Source organism: Nanorana parkeri, unplaced genomic scaffold (assembly GCF_000935625.1).
Source record: "Nanorana parkeri isolate BGI_ZX_2015 unplaced genomic scaffold, ASM93562v1 scaffold243, whole genome shotgun sequence".
Taxonomy (NCBI): Eukaryota; Metazoa; Chordata; class Amphibia; order Anura; family Dicroglossidae; genus Nanorana; species Nanorana parkeri.
In genome coordinates, this window is record NW_017306511.1 from 153,993 (window position 1) to 171,140 (window position 17,148).

General features: G+C 41.7%; 2 protein-coding genes across 3 annotated transcripts in view; one reads left to right on the plus strand and one right to left on the minus strand.

The window, feature by feature from the left end:
• The window catches only part of GTF2F2 (general transcription factor IIF subunit 2), a 148,586-nt gene that overhangs the window by 85,582 nt on the left and 45,856 nt on the right, over nucleotides 1–17,148 (minus strand). The window lies entirely within an intron of this gene.
• Nucleotides 2,485–3,506, plus strand: KCTD4 (potassium channel tetramerization domain containing 4). The gene has a single exon (XM_018556617.1). It carries the CDS (start codon nucleotides 2,658–2,660, stop codon nucleotides 3,429–3,431), a length of 774 nt encoding a protein of 257 aa, XP_018412119.1. The 5' UTR covers nucleotides 2,485–2,657; the 3' UTR covers nucleotides 3,432–3,506.

Genomic DNA, 17,148 nt, shown 5'->3' on the forward strand with positions numbered 1-17,148 from the left:
AATGACCACACCCAAAATTGGCCATAGGCGACGCTTTAAAAGCTTTTACCGCTCATCAGTTTAATGTCATCAGTAATTAATGGCCCTAAAATGATTGCTCTCATTCGATGTTCGCAGCGATATGTAACATGTGTGGCACAATAGGCGGACTCGCTGATGTAATATACATCACTTCCTGCATTCGGGGGCCGAGAAGAGATCAAAGGGCGATCGTGTACTGATCTCCCTTTGATCTCCACTGACCGCGTCGCTGTGCGGGTCCCACAATAAGTACTATCCTTGTCGCACTCCTTACCGATATGTCCCTTGTAGTGGGGGGTGCTCGCAGTGACCGCGGATGGCGCCGCGAATGTCAGCAAAATTGTAGAAATGTCACCAGCACACCAATCCTTTTAAGATAGCAGAATGTCAGCAAAATTGTAGAAATGTCACCAGCACACCAATCCTTTTAAGATAGCAAAAGCTTCATTTATTGAAGTTTTTTGTCATATGACCAAACAGCTAAAGCCTGATGAAGGGACCCTGCGTGGTCCCGAAAGCGCTTCATATGACAAAAAAACTTCAATAAATGAAGCTTTTGCTATCTTAAAAGGATTGGTGTGCTGGTGACATTTCTACAATTTTGCTGTGCGGGTCCCAGCCGCACCGGGCACAGCGGATTTCAGGACCAGCAGTAGCGGCGAGGAGGCGACAGAGGTACGGGGGAGTAATTGCGACACCGCAATTACTGCAAGCGATCGCTTGAATGTAAACAGCCATCGCTGTTCAGGAATGGACAGGGGGTGGTTAAAGCGCAAGTGGTGGGCTCTTGCCATATATATGCAAGTATGCACGGCCTACTTACACATTATGGCACACTTACCAGACAAATCTGCTCTACCCCAGCACTGACCGATTTGCTTGTTAAAGTGACATTAAACCCTCAGCTTTTTTAACATAAACCAATACTGTAATGTGTGCCTTACTGTAATCCATGGTAGTTTCCCTTCTCTTTGCTGCTCTTCCTTTTAAATCCTCCTGTCTTCTTGTGCTAGGGGAGAACTTCCCTTTGCAGCTGAATGCCTCTTCCTGTAGTGCTGGCTCAGGTTGCAAACCTACACACAGACACCATGTATCCATTGCAGAGACAAGGCAGTCCTGCTGCAAAACTGAAGTTCTGCCCAGCATGAGAAGAGATACAGATTTAAAAGGAAGAGCAGCAAAGAGAAGGGAAACAACCATGGATTACAGTAAGGCACACATTACAGTATTGTTTTATGTTAAAAAATCTGAGGTTTTAATGTCACTTTAAGTGCCGTTTTGTCCACCGCCGTAGCCATATCTTCCTCTGCTTCTGGGTTCCAGTCATTATGTTAGACCAATGGACTGCCTGTGATGATGTAACACCTGTGCACAGGAGTTACATAATCCTCGGTGCCTGGCTCGATTCCCGGCATACTGCAGACGCTGGGAAGGACCCTGGGTAGAACACTAAATGGTGCATCCGCTGTACAGCGAACACAAAAAAACTGCTAGAAGTTAGAAGTAGTCGTTTTTTGGCAGAAGAGACAAAGTGTGACTACTCTGCCAAAAAAAAATAATAAATAATTCCTAGCACTTTACATTTTTGGGGTTTACTCCCATTTCAACGTTATACTGAGGCTCCCACTGCTAAACTCTTTGTGAAAATTCTAGTTACTTGGCTGTCTCTTGGCTGCAATACTTTGAGTCAGTGATCCAGAACAAGTATACCACAGGAAAAAAGTCAGAGGGAAATCAAAACTTCAGATTTGCATACTTGTTCCAAGTCACTGACACAAAAACTATTAAAACCAAGCAACCAGCATTTTTAGTAAAGGATACCAATGGTAACTTACATGTTCCATCAGATAAGCTTCCTTTAAGAAGACCAGGACTGCTGTACAAGGAGCAAAATCTTTATTATCTACAAGTTAAAAGCTCAAAATTACATGATTTAAAAAACAAGTTACTAAAGAATTGTCTGTACAACAAATTGATAAGCTGCCCTACAGGGAGCCAAAAACTCTTCACAGCTTTCTGCACATAGACCCGCAGTCCACAACTCGTGTCTTTTCCGCTACTGTAAATAATAGACTGAGATTCATAGACATATGTCACTGCGCACACACAAAATTACACCCACACATACGTCAAATACTTGTTAGACAACACATATGTAACTAATCAGACTTCGGCTACTTGTGGCTTTCCAGTTGCTGCGGGATTACAGGCCCCAACATAACCTCACCCTGCCAGTAAAATGATGAAATGGCAAAAGAGAGGTTGCCTACAACTGATCAAAATAGTTTGAAATATATGGGAAAGCCTTTACAAGTTGCTGTGTCTGTAACAAGTTACGTTTTTTTAAGAAGAAAAAAAAAAAAGAGCTTTGCACAGGGGGGAGGAAGAATTCACACTGAGCATGTTCCCTTACACAGTTAAATGCAAATGCTTCTTTTCCAAGCTGTATTGCTGGTATCTTGCTGTTTGCATAGCTCATACGCCACCTACTGCAAAAGCGAGCTGACAGCTCATGCAATGCTGGCAGCATTTTCATTCCATCATCGTGGCAGAACTGAATACGGCTCTTTATTATTTTTCTTTGAAACCAAACAAGAACAAGGCCAGCTTGCTCTCGCAACACACTGTTGCTCAGAATGGAGCGCAGAACCAACAGACGGGAGAAGGAGTGCGATGACAAATGCTACAATTCAGAGGACAGAGAGCAAAGCTCAAACTGCAAAACGGCTCTGGTCACACTTAATGTTGGCGGATATCTTTATATCACACAAAAGCAGACCTTGTCCAAGTACCCGGATTCGTACCTTGAGGGGGTTGTGAACAGGAAAATATTCTGCCCCATTGATGCAGATGGACACTACTTTATAGACAGGGATGGGCTACTGTTTAGGCATGTGCTAAACTTTCTGCGGAACGGGGAACTCTTGTTACCTGAGGGCTTCCAGGAAAACCAGCTTCTGGTACAGGAGGCAGACTTTTTCAAGCTGAAAGCACTAAATGAAGCTGTGAAATCCAGGTGGGAGAAGGAACAGCAGGCAGCCAGGGAGACCACTTTCCTTGAAATAACAGATAACCATGACCGGTCTCAAGGACTGCGAATTTTCTGCAATGCCCCTGACTTCATATCCAAAATCAAAGCTCGTATTGTCCTTGTTTCGAAGAGCAGGCTGGATGGTTTTCCTGAAGAGTTTTGCATTTCCTCCAACGTTATCCAGTTTAAATATTTCATCAAGTCGGAAAACGGGACGCGGCTGGTGCTTAAGGAAGACAACACCTTCGTCTGCACCTTAGAAACTCTCAAGTTTGAAGCCATTATGATGGCACTCAAATGTGGCTTCAGGTTGCTGACGAGTCTAGACTGCTCTAAAGGGTCAATTGTGCAAAGTGATGCCCTTCATTTTATCAAGTAATTGCTCTATTGCTAAATAAAGGGAGTCAAAAGTGCAGCCAAGCTTCATTAAACGGCAGCAGCAGCCTGGCAAGACGAAGCGGACCTATCCAGCAAAAAGAGACCTGCTGCCATTCGATATACAGGAGATCTGGGTATGTACATTTCACCTAAAGAACAAGTTCTCCTGGTTTCTTTTTCTTCCAGCACTGAAATATCTTCCTTATGCACGAGTCACAGACTTGTGCTGCAAAGAACATGGCCACTGTACAGATAAGTGTTAAATCATCTGTCCTTCCCTCGCATCATTTACCCAGAATGTGTTGCTGAAATATGTGTACTTGTGCAAGCAAGAGCTGCACACATTTTTGAGCTACATACTGAGTGTCTCTCTTTCTGGATATCGAGCTTTTCAGCTTCAGCACAATAAAACAGGATTTGGTGTAAACAGTCATTCTTCGCTCCCCAGCTACAATTAGTAGTACTATTTCATGCCACATGTTTGACCAGTCGGATAATGAACATGATTGCTTCCAAAGCTTCATTATTTATTTATTTTTAGAAGCCAGACAATGTTAATATGTTTATTAGAGACCATTGATTTATAGAAATAATTTTCTGTGCATGAATTTTTCAGGTAACCAGAATGTAAGTACTCTTCTGTATATGTACATGTAGCGAATAGAGGGTTACTTAAAGTAAGAAATTGGATATTTTAGCATTTGAAGAATTAGAAGTAAAAAGGACAACTGAATCATGATTGCTTAGAATACAGACCCATGATAATATATGTTATTAGCTGTAACTGTAGAACAGCTGTGAGTCCACTGTAGAACTGAAAGTCCCAATATGCCACATCACCCGAGGATCTTAATTCCCAACTAGAGTCATCTCTCATACAGTACTGTTGTAGATATATTGAAGGTTATATAACAAATACTAACCACAATTTACATCCTTACATACCACATTAATTTCTGTTATATGTAACCTCTCATTATGGTTAAAATAAATCTAAGTTAAAGCATATCTAAACCCAAAAAATATTGCAGCTTACCAATTTTTAAGATGTGGTTTAAGATCAGCTGAATTTGTTTTCTTTTCTGTTTAGGTTTTTCCCCTTAATTTTTATCTGGTGATCCAGCCTGTTAAGCTGGTCATACACCTTACAATTATCTGCAGATTTTCTGTGGTCAGATAGAAAAGGTGTAACAGATTCCTCCTCTACACTTAACTGTGTGGATGGAGTAATCTCCACCTGGGCCAATCTGTTGCACTTTTTCCATCTGACCACAGAAAATCTGCAGATAATTGTAAGGTGTATGGGCACCTTAAAGGGGTTCTAAACCCTCCCGTTTTTTTGCCTATATCTACTGCTATCAAGCAATGGATATAGGCAAACAGTTTTAAAAAAACCGCTAAAACAGCGGTTTAAACTTACCTTTTTTTTCTTCGCGCGTTCCCGCCCGAGAAAACTAAACTGTTCGGGCGGCCGCAAAGCATCTTGGGGCATGTGCAGTTCAGATTCTCGGCCGGGAGACGAGCAGAGACGCAAGGCAAGTGTATGGACGCGTGCACCGGCATGCAGACACCACTGGACTGGACAGAGCAGTCAGCGCTGGATCGGAGAGCCGCCGCACCGCTGGCGGGACAGATGAAAACATCAGGAAAGAAGATCGGAATAAGAGACATCATTTAAGGTAAGTGCTGACATTAACATTTGTTATATTGCAACTTTAACAGGCCAAGTTGTCAAGCAAAAGGGGCAGATAGAGGGCTGAGACAAACCATTTAACACTGGCTGGTGCTTACAATGGTCAGCTTTTATTCACTCATGTAAACCCTTTATCCCAAGAGGAAAACAAACTGCTGCTGTAATTGTGTTACCTTAAATCCAGCTTTAATATGTCCATCTAAATCTGCTAATGTATCCAACACTCCCCCTCCACAGGTGGACAATGCTGCTGTACAAGGGTGGCTCTGTTGCTCCTTATTAATGTAGTTACAGTGTGTTCCTGGCCTGATCATCCGGTGAAATAAAGGAGAAAAGCCTAAACCATATACATTATATATCGTATCATATGTTATACAGTATATGTAAGCTGAAATATATTAACCGTTTGGTTTTGGGTTTAGATATGCTTTAAGGAGTCATACATATAACATCCATGTGCTGTGAATATCAGCTAACGGCAAAATAAATGGTTAGAATACCAAAAGTAAATCAAAACTAATAGATTCAAAATACGGGTGGTATAGTTTAAAGATTTTCAGGTAAACAGATAAATAAGTACACAGCCAGTTACATAAGGAACTATCTTAGGGACACAAACAACATCTGTTTTAAACACAAAGTACATGATGCTTACTTTGTGTTCGTGTTAAAAGACAGAGCTAACAAACTATCAACATTACAGACAGTATTTATTCGCTATGATGCCCCATTATATATCTACATTTTTCTGAAATAAATTATACGGCCGAGAGTTTGTGGTAACCTGATCATCACACAGCTTGTTGGACATCCCATTACAAAATCATGGGCACTAACAAGGACCAGCTATAATGACATCCTTCTCTTCTAGGAAGGCATTCCACAAGACTTTGAAGTGTCTCTGTAGTAATGTGGGCCCAGTCCACTCTTGCAAGGTCAGGTATTGATGTAAAGGTGCCCATACACCTTACAATTATCTGCAGATTTTCTGTGGTCAGATGGAAAAGGTGCAACAGATTGGCCCAGGTGGAAATTACTCCATCAACACAGTTAAGTGTAGATGGAGGAATCTGTTGCACCTTTTCCATCTGACCATAGAAAATCTGCAGATAATTGTAAGGTGTATGGCCAGCTTTAAACAAGAAGACCCGACTTGCAATTAGCATTTTAATTCACTCCAAATGTGTTCCATAGTGTTTTTTGTCAATGCTCTAGGCAGGCCTGTTGAGTTTCTCCACACCAAATACATCACACCTTGTCTTTTAGCACTTTTGGTGTGACTACAGTTTCCCTATAAACAGGCAAAAAAGTTACCTGTTCCCATTGTTCAAAAATTAAAACTCAACGTTTACAATGCTATAGCCCACTAAAAAAAACACACACACACTTTATGCATTATATGAAAACACAACAAATAACTTTTATGACTGTGTGTAAAAGTTAACATACTTAAAGAAATATAGATATCTGGCATGTACATTACTTTACTGTGTAGGTTATGCCTTCCTGGACCTTCTTACTGAGCCACCACTATACATGAATTTCCTACAAGTCTCCACAGTGGTATGTGCAAGCATTTTAGATAGCCCCAGGTGTTCCTGGGCCAGCATGTCAGGTATACTTTAAAGTGAACCTTTGCTTTGTCCTTGCAGTTTCACTTTAATGCCAAGCAGCCAAACTGAACAATTTATGTTCTAAGTTACTTTTGCTTCCCCCATGGCTCTGTTCGGCCGTCAGGGGCACAGAAACCAGTGTAAGCTCAAAGTTGTAAACTTACACAGGGCAGAGGACCCCCCCACCAAGGTGCCAGAGCAGTCAGTCAATCACTCAGCAAAAGAGCTGTTACATGAAAGAAGGAGAGTGCACTGCCTAATACATGGCAGTAGCAGATATTTTGTGGAAGGGGAGTGATGGGAAAAAGCATGTACTGCTGGTGGGGCCACCATTAAAGTGAACCTGTTGCTTTCCCCTTCACAGGCAAAGCACTGTTTTTCATCACACTATTCTGTGAAACGTGTGATGCAGCCTTTGAAATAATTACCCCGCCCAACAGAGGTACCTTTGCTTGGCTGAAAAATACTTTTGTTTAGCATGGTCAGCCCTGCATTGAGGAAAAACACTTACTGAATATATGGAAGTCAAAGAGTGAATTACATCATACTTAATGCTTGGTGATAGAACCTGTTTTTTGAGCTTGCAGACACGTTACCATAATTTGTAGACTGCAGGGAACACATATTAAAGCTGAACTCCAGGAAAAGTACAAAACTACACTTGCAGTGGGGCTAACCTTGTACTGCAAGGAAGGCTTAAAAGCTGAATTTTGTTTAACTAGGGTACCTTCGAATGCAGGTTTACCTACCTTATCCCTCACTTCCTCAGGTGTTCTACACTTTGTGCAACTGGTTCCCTGAAGCCTCTTCTTTTCGATGTTCTGTCTGTCGGTCTCACTGTGGCATCACCACATACAATGCAGGAACAGCAGTCCTGCATTGTAAGTGAGAGCGCCAGGGGTCCGAATCAGAGGGAAGAAGAGAACAACATCAGCTGCTGGGGAGCGTAGGATAAGCAAAGTAATTGGCTTTTTAATGGTACTCTAGACAAAAACAAGCATTTATGCTATGCAGTGCAGGGGGAACCCCACAGCAAAGGAAGTTCAGCTTTTATTAAAGCAAATGTATGTAGGGTAGCTACACACACACAAACACAACATGAGATGTGAGGAATTATGCACATTAGATGAATTAACTAGTCCAAGAATCATTCAATTATTTCTGTTAATAAAAGCCTATGTTCTATATAATATAGTAAGTAAACCTATAGAGCACAGCCAATGTATCATAGATTGCCAGTTAATTGGCAATCTTACATATAACAGACACTGCTAAATCAGACGCACAGCTCTGAGGAGAAATGAATTATTAGAGTATACCATCACAACACATAGAACCAGCAACATTTCATTTTTCTCAGTTACACTGTCTGCAGCCTTACGAAGTGACAAATCTCGGTGACAATTCACACCAGCTTGGTCTGTGAAGGCAGACCTGCATCAAATCATCCTATGCTGCGGAACAATACAAAAATAACAATACTGAAAAATCACAATAGTGCAAGGTTTGCTTACAGCAATAAGACAGTGAAAAGCAGCTCTTCCCAGGAGATTAAGGCATGACATTCTATTGCTCAATTAGTTTTATAGATTGCTCCCTGTTTCTAGAAACACAAGACTGCTTCTTCCAGCAGCAGAGAACAATGACATTGTGCTAAATGTGTTTATTGAACTATGCACACGGCACATCATTTAAATAACGCCAAACCCAGGCTAAAAAGCAAGAACGAATTCATAAAGCACCCAATTTTGTATAAGCACCAGAGATACAGTTGCTTTTGGTGAAAATTGGGCAATACCATTCTATATACCGATTTACAGTTGCATACAGGCAGTGATGATCACATAAAGCAAATCACTGAGAACAGACATATTAAGCCGCCACTGATGAGTTGTTGATTCTCAGGCTGTCAATCCTAAACTCACTACCTGCCAAGTCACTGATCCAGAACTAGCAAGTAGACAAGTCTGAAAACGATGGACTCCCAATCTATATAGTGGAACAAAGTCACCACATAAACAGGTAATCAAGCAGATTAGCATGGAAGCTTCATAGTCTGCACCTTTAAAATTGAAGTCAGGAATAGCAGGTTTTTATACCTCACCACAGTCATAGAATGATCAACAGCACTATAGTCAGGAATTAACTGCTGTGATAATCACCACTATATGCAGGAAGTGATCATCACAAAAGTTAACATTAGATCTATGCCCACTCATTAGGCCATAAACTTGGGTCTAAAGCATTAAAAACCCTAAATTTACGCTGCAGTCTGCTAAGTGGAGTTTTACACAAACACTTTACCAAGCTATTATCTTCTGGAACTGCTCCCTAGGTTTAGAACAAATTTGTCTGGCCAAGACTATAGGGATAGATTTCATTAACCACAAGTATTCCCAAGTGCCAGGGCAAGTGTTTTGTTCCAGTTAGCGAATATATAAATTTCACTGACAGTCTACGTCCAAGTGTGGTTGACCGAACCACCGGAAAACAGCTGTGAGCAGTGGCAGCTGTCATTGGATTATACATTGCCTCGTACCTGCAGCAGATTACAGAGGAATTTGTGAAACTCATGTAATCTGCCCCATTCACAGGCATGAACAGGGTCTAAACATTTATTGCTAGGTATGGACATTTGAGGGCACTATAAAGATCAGTATTGTCTGTCTAGCTTGCAGTAGCTGTACAATTAACTGCCAGTTCATGCAGACCTACTCTGCCTATCAGGAGCCATGTCCTAAACAATTAATTTGTACACACCACAAACACTATTATAGGTCCATCAATTCACGTATGGGTGCAAATCCTAACAGAACTTCTCTTATTTGCTCCCTCTTGATCGGTTTAATATACCACTGAGAGTAGTTTGTTAGATTTGTTTGGTAAGTGAAAAAAGCTCTGTTGTTCTTGTCAGAAACTCACAGCTGTCCTGTGTCCTCTGCTCACTTCCTATGTTATCTCAAAAAGCCCTCCTAGTTCTGATCTAAAGGTGCCCATACACCTTACGACCATCGCAAGACTTTTGTCTTGCGATGGTCGTATGCTTCTTGAAAGGCCGTACGACTGCAGAATAATTAGCCTTTAGGCTGTAGAGCTCTGAGAGTGGTTGAATTGTTTAGGAAAAGACACTGGGCAAGGCTGACACAAAAAAGCTGTGTGTTGTCAGCCCACTAGGAGCCGAGTGCATTTCTGGAAGATCAACAGGTATTTTTCTGCACTTGCAGGGTCTTTAAATGGATAAAACATAATGAAAGCTGCATTTATTGCAGAGATTTACTGCTTTATTTCTCATTTTGCCATACAATAAGTTTGCCATATACTTTAAGAAGGAAAGGTATGCTTTGGTGTAAAATGTGTATTTCATTCCCGAATTAAACTCTGTTTCCATAAGTAATGCAATGAGAGTGTAAGCTCTAATGAGCAAGGTTCTCTTTAACCCTAATTCTTTAGATATTCTACAATGTTGGCAATGCTTAAAAAAAAGAACTTGGGGCAAATAAAAGCTTAACCCTTGCAGTGGGGCTAGCCACGCACTTCAAGAGTTAAGTGCTCACTTTGTCTATGGAACTAAATTAATAGTTATGCCCACATGAACCATGATTCTGCCTGTCTCCTAGATCGGTCCCTTCAGCCACTGCCCCCCTCCACTCCATGTCTCACAGTACCTTAGACCGCCAGAGTGCAGTGGGGGAGAGGCTCCATGGACCGGTCTAACAGCCAGCTGGGATTGTAATTCGGGTGAGTATAAAACTCTGTTATTTTAGCTTTTTAGCTAAAACTAGCACCTAACCCTTGCAGTGCGGGGGTAGCCCCACTGCAAGAGTTAAGATTTCATTTGCTGTGTTCTAACGTGGAAAAAAAGAAAGTATGCATGGATAACGTGTAAAAGAATAAGCATTTGTTTATGTTTAAGCATTTGCTAGACAAATGTGGCAGACGTGATTTGTCATATATTTATGCTGAAAGATGTGCACATAAAAAGTTATGGTAATGTGGAGATCCGTGTAATACAATAAGGAGGAAGTTGCTTATAGCTCTGTCAGGTTTGTCATTTATTCCAGTGCGTCTTTCAACGATAAAGGGAATATGTTCTAATGTATGCACTCCATTAAAAGATATCATCTGAAGACTTGCACTGCTTACAGGACCTCCTGGACAACTGATGGAGACACCACCAAGCCCAATGTCAGCCATCTAACTGAAAAACGAATCTATTGAACTGAAAACACAACAGAATGAAGTTGACATTCTTCCATTGCAATCGGGAAGGGGGGGGGGGGGGGGGGGAGTAACTGAGCAGTTGGGCCAGATGCACTATGTAACAAGTTCTCAAGTGGAATTACAATGCAAATAAATTGTGGCAATGAACTTCCAATCATCATATTTATTCAAGTCTGTCTTTTTTATGTGGGGCTTTAGTACAGAGGTCATTGTTTAGCTTCCCAGGCAGCAGTCACGCTAGCAGAGGAAAAAGATTAATCAGTTGAATGTATAAACGCCATTTGTTATACAGGTAGGTGGGTTAAGAGAAAAATACATTTTAAAAAGTATGGAATCCTTGCAAAAGCCGCTCTCCTTTCAGATCCACAAATAAATGGACTCCAAAGGGGCAACGTACTTAGAGATGACTTATACAAAATACAGTAGAAAAACATTAGCTCTAGGTGTAGCAGTGTATTTCTCCACCAGGATAAAAAAATGAATGCACTTATGCGAAAAGCCCAGATTTTAAAACTACATTTAGATTAGTCTTCGGCTAATAACATTAAAATATAGCATAAAGGAAAATGTAGTACCTATAGCTTTCAGTTAGTTAGTATAGTTAAGAGTCACTTCTATCATGTGAAAGAACATGAATCTTCAAGGATGTGAAAGAATAAATGTACCAAGACAAAAACAGGACATGTACATAATATCAGCAGTACAAAATTAAGGCAGAGACATTTAAGGAATCACACTGTAAAGCAAATAACTTCATAAACTCCATCAATGCTGCAAAGTAAAATGGTGAATTTCTAGGTTGTAGTGGTCCAAAACTAGATTTCTCCAATTCTAAGACTTTTCCTCTAAAGTAAACCTGCCAAGACTTAGAAATGGGTCCTGATCAGTACATCTTTCACAACATTACATCAAGCACGTGGCCATGCAGCACTGAGGTCCTTGGTTCGAACACAAGTTTGGCCAGGACACCATCTGCATGCAGTTTGCATGCTCTCTCTGTGCTTGCAATTTCCACCCACACTCCAAAGACATAAATGTAAAGCTCCTGTCCAAATTGGCTCTAGTATGTATACATACAAACTAGTAGTAAAAAAATCAGCAATGCTATGCCCCATATTTCTCTTACAATAATCTTCTTTAGGGCATGTTCAAACACAATATGTTGTGGCTGCGCTGGGCGTTTTTTCCAGCACGGCCCCAATGCAAGACGAGGCCATTTGCCTTGTTCCAGATGGACTCAGTTCACACCACCACGTTGTGTGGTGCTGTGCACTGGAAAAAAAAAGTATGGTACGCGGTAAAACTGCATCGCACTACAGTGTGTCTATAGAACTTAATGAAATAACACTTGTGTCACTTGTGACATTTCAATAAAGTTCAAAGGGGGAAAAAAAGGAACAGTGCAATGCATCTCATTAGAGTGCATCAGCACAGTGCTGGGCACACGCGCACCAGCAGCCATACAGTGTAGTGCGGCTGCTGGTGTGAATGGGCCCTAAAAGTCGAAACCCTAACAATTAGGGATGTACCGATACCGTTTTTTCGGTATCGAGTACCGATACTTTGCTTTCGGTACTCGCCAATACCGAGTACCGATACCGGTTGCTTCCGCTGGCATGAAGCCGGCTTCCCGGGCAATCAGGAAGTCGGGCGGTGGGTAATGACATGCTGCCCGGCTTCCTGATTGACTGGAAAGCCGGCTCCATGTTGTTTGCCCAGCTCGACTGCGTTTAGCCGACCGGCTTCCCAGCCAATCAGCATGGCGCCGGCTTCCCGGCCAATCAACAAGGAGCCGACTATTCGGCCAGCTCGATGCTGATTGGCCAGGAAGCCTGCTTCCTGGTCACTCAGGGAGGGGGGTCATTACTCACCGCCCAGCTTTCTGACCGCATGGGAAGCTGGCTCCATGTTCCCCTGCAGCACTGCCGGTCAGAGGAAATCGTCCCCTGAACGGAAGTTCCAGTATTGGAGCATTTGGCCGAGTACTCGCCCAAATACTCACTATCGGCACCGATACTAGAATCGGTGCATCCCTACTAACAATAAACTTCTCTTACTTGCTCAGTTTTGGTTTGTAAAATACAGCTGAAAGCATTTTTGTTAGATCTGTTTGAGAAGTGCCAAAAATACCTGTTGATCCTGCCTGAAATTCAGTGCTCTTCCTGTGCTCTTTGACTCACACTTGTGACTGAGCATTATTCCTCTTTGTGTAAACTACATAACCCCACACCATGTTATGGAGAAGAGGGGAAGGTGTTGTGTAGTCCAAATGCAATTCCTAGGTTAACAATGCTGTTCCTCCATGGATACAGTAAGGTGAGAGCTGCAATTCTAGGAGACGGAGTGTATGCTATCTGCAGGATAACTAGGTGGAATAACAGGAAAAACGCCTAAAACTAAAAACGAATGCAGCCACCATATCTAAGGACAGATAAACTGCAATTCAAGCTTGTATCTTTGGATTTATATATGCTTCGAGCTCTGTTAGAACTGGGTACTTTTACTTCAATAATGAAGACAATATTGATTGCAGTAATTGCTCAAAAGACTGGTTGCATAGCTACAGAGATTAAAAGAAAGTACAGACTAAATCAGCTGTTTCACCTTGAAAAATGATAACAGGCAAAGAAGGGAGTCTGTTTCATGTAGGGAATATTTTGTTGCTAGAAAGGATATTTCAGTGGAAAATGTATTGGCATATTCTCTGGTTTGACCTGATCTGTCATGGCACAAGGAATAGGGCACATTATTCTAGGCATGTTGCATTCTGGGGTACAGGAAGATGGCATCTTGTGGTCCATAAACACTTGTCACTTAAAGCTTCCTCTGAAAGACCCTTAACTTCAACTTCCCAATCAGTGATTACTGTCTAAGATAGCCTGCGTGATCGGTATTAACCTTGTAGAAAGCGTACTCAAGAGAATTCTATCTTTCCGTTCTTCTATACAGTCTGCTAGTTACTGGATAAAGATCTGTGCAAAAAGGCATGACTTCAGTTTTCATCCCAACTATGTCCAATTTGCTTCTATCTTAAGTGGACACTGAAAACTCTATAGAAGCGAAAAAGCACAGCACAGCACAGCTAAAACATGCATAGAAACTGTTTCACTTTAAAACTTGTGATGAGAGAAAAATAGGGGCTGCCACTGCTAAAGGGAATCTATGGTAAAAAACTAAAAATAAATATGTATTTCTATAAGTTCTATCCCACTCCTAATAATTAGAGGTGCACTGAAATGAACATTTCTAAACCGAAAATAACAAAAAATGTCAGGCCAAAACCAATTATTTTTCTTACCGTTCTAAATTTTTTAAAAATATATTTGTATTTTTTATAAACGTTTTAAATGTATTTATATTTTATTTGTATTTATTTGTATTAAATAATTTTATTTTTTATTTTACTGTGGGGGCTTTGGTGAAATATCAGAGGTCTAAACAGACCCCTGATAGTTCCCTTTTAAAATAGGAAAAGAGATTGAGGACAATCTTTTTTTCTGGAGCCTCTGTTATAAATGAACAGGAATCCTCAATACTGTACTGAGTGTTTCTGTTCATAACTTGTGGACATAGCATAGAGTTACTATGTACACGATTATGAATGAACAGGAAGTGATGTAGATCACTTCCTATTCATTCATAACTGGTACATAGTATATCATACTATGTTCAGTTATTTACAGTCAGTGATCAGCTGATCTCTGACTGATTGTACCGCTCTCCATCCTGACTTGCTGTCACAGTTGAGCCGGCGGTGCGGGGAGGAGTGCTCGGTATGTTTTGACAGCTAACTCCTCCCCCTCACCGCCTCCTGCGACAGCGCATGGCTGTCTTTGCCCCCATAGCGCTCTCCATTCTGATCGGTCAGGGGAAGCTGAGGGGGGCAGTGCAGGAGGAGAGCACGACCTCCTGTGACACGCCGGGTGTTCACAGCGCTTTCCTCCGCCGCATGGCTCGGCCTCCTCTGGCAATCCCTCTCCTTCCCACTGGACGCTGCGTTATGTCAGAGGTGACACAGAGCAGAGCCCAGCAGGTAGGAGAGAAACTTAGGATACACCGCAATTTCGGCCGAAAGATGGCATTTTGCCAAAAGTGCAATTTTCAGCCGATATGTTTCCGTGGCCGAAATTTCGGTGCATCCCTACTAATAATCACATTGATGTAGAAGTTGTCAAACTTACTCATTGAAGATGCCCATAGGATGTACTTCCTCAATGCACTTAAAGAATTTTTCTCAGCCCTGTGAATATATGCACTTTCTTTTGTCACAACTCTAACTAAGCCTGCCATCTGACATAAAACTCAACATCTAAACTTCCCACAATGTACCATCATTGCTTGGTGGAAGTAATGCATGATGGGATATGTAGTCTTGAGAAATCGAGACTGCATCAAATCAAACAGCAGGGAAAGAGATGCACACAGGGAATCCACAAAGTAGTTGAAAGTGATGGGCAGACGGAAGGCAGCACTCACTACATAAAAGGAATGTTTCAAGTAAGCCTTGATTCCATTATTAAAAAACAACTCTAGTATGTAATCCTATTACAATGCTTATGTTAGACTGAATAGTTTATGCTGTGATTTTAGAACTTTATTTTCCTTCTGAAAATGCTACCTGCTTAGCTGTTATGCTGACCCACTGACTTCATTTATAACAGAGTGGATATCACTATCTGTTCTATGTTACATTTGACTGAAATACACAAACAGCAGCATGCATTCCCGAGGCCCATTCATAGACTTCGGGTCATGGTGTGTAGTCTGCAGTTGCCTCATGTAGCTCTGCTTAAGGCAGCAGAGAGAGCTTTATGACTGGAGAGCCAGTTACATGAAATGGCTCTCCGTCCTGTTTTTTTTTTTTTTTTAATCAAAATCGCGGTTGGCCCCTAGACTGGTTCCTGGAGCCTGTCTCCTCCTCCACTCCAGTGATAGAATGTCCCTCTGCATCCTCACACCTTATACACTGTATAGGACATGATGACTCACAGTACCTTAGACAGCCGAAGCAGAGGGAAGGGAAGCTGAAGGGAGCAGTCTAGAAGCCAGCAGGGATCGTGGTTCGGGTGAGTATATCTCTTATTTCAGCTGCCTAGGCAAAACAAATGAGAACTATGGGGTAACCTTTTATCTCATAGTTCTCTTTAGGGTCACGGGAGGACATATACTAACCTCCTCCTGTGACCCAAAGCTCAGTATATAGTGAGCTGTTGCTCACTATATACTGAGAGTGCAGCAGCCAGGACGGATCCCGACAATACTATCGAGATCCACCCAGCTGGCTGATTGACAGCTGGCTCTGCCTATCTAGAGGCAGAGCCAGCTATACCCGCCCCCATCCGTTCCTTCAGTCAGTCACTAGTCTCTACAGGGAGATGATTGGGAAGTGAGCAAGCGACGGTATGTGTTCGCTCACTTCCTGATTTGTAGAGCCAACGTGTGACAGCTTCAATGTCACACGTCGGCTCTAACTATGAGGATGAGTGTAAACCACTCACCTCATAGTTCTCCTTTAACCCTTGAAGTGCCCCACTGCAAGGGTTAAGATGGTATTTGCCAGAGCTCTTCTTTAGTTAATATTAAGAGGTCACTTAGATTCAAATAGCTCAATATTCCAACAAGAAGGTAAAGTATTTCACATTCAAATTGCTAGGTTGACAAGCAAAAGGTAGCATTTACACACAACTTATGCTGCTGGGTGACTTCAAAAGGCAATCTAGATCGAAATAGATATCCTCTGCTGCAAATTCCCACCCAACGCTTTCTACAATAAAAGCAGTCCTTTCAAGTGAGGAAAGATTTCTAACATCCAAGAAGTGAAAAATCATTAAAACCTCTCTCCCTGTGAGGAAAAAGCCTCGCTGCGGAGAAGAACAGCTGACCCCTTTAAACCAGGTTATTATATTCCTACCAAAAACTGGTAGAAAAACAACTGTTTATGCTACATCTCAAGAAGCAATGTCTTCCCATTTTTTTCCTCTTAGACAAATGTGGACAAATTGTTGCCATGACACTGAAATAACAGATGCCGAACATTACTATTTACATATCACTAATCTCGTTAAAGCTTTACAGGTTGGTAAACATAAATGGGCACATAATGGGGCTGATTTCAAGCATAGCAAAAGTGGGGCAGTGGCCCAAAGCAACTAATCAACCTTCATCTTTCCCTCTGTAACATGCCCTGGTTA

What these genes read in the sequence shown, in the direction of transcription:
- KCTD4 (XM_018556617.1), top strand. Translation starts at nt 2,658, where the DNA reads ATGGAGCGCAGAACCAACAGACGGGAGAAGGAGTGCGATGACAAATGC.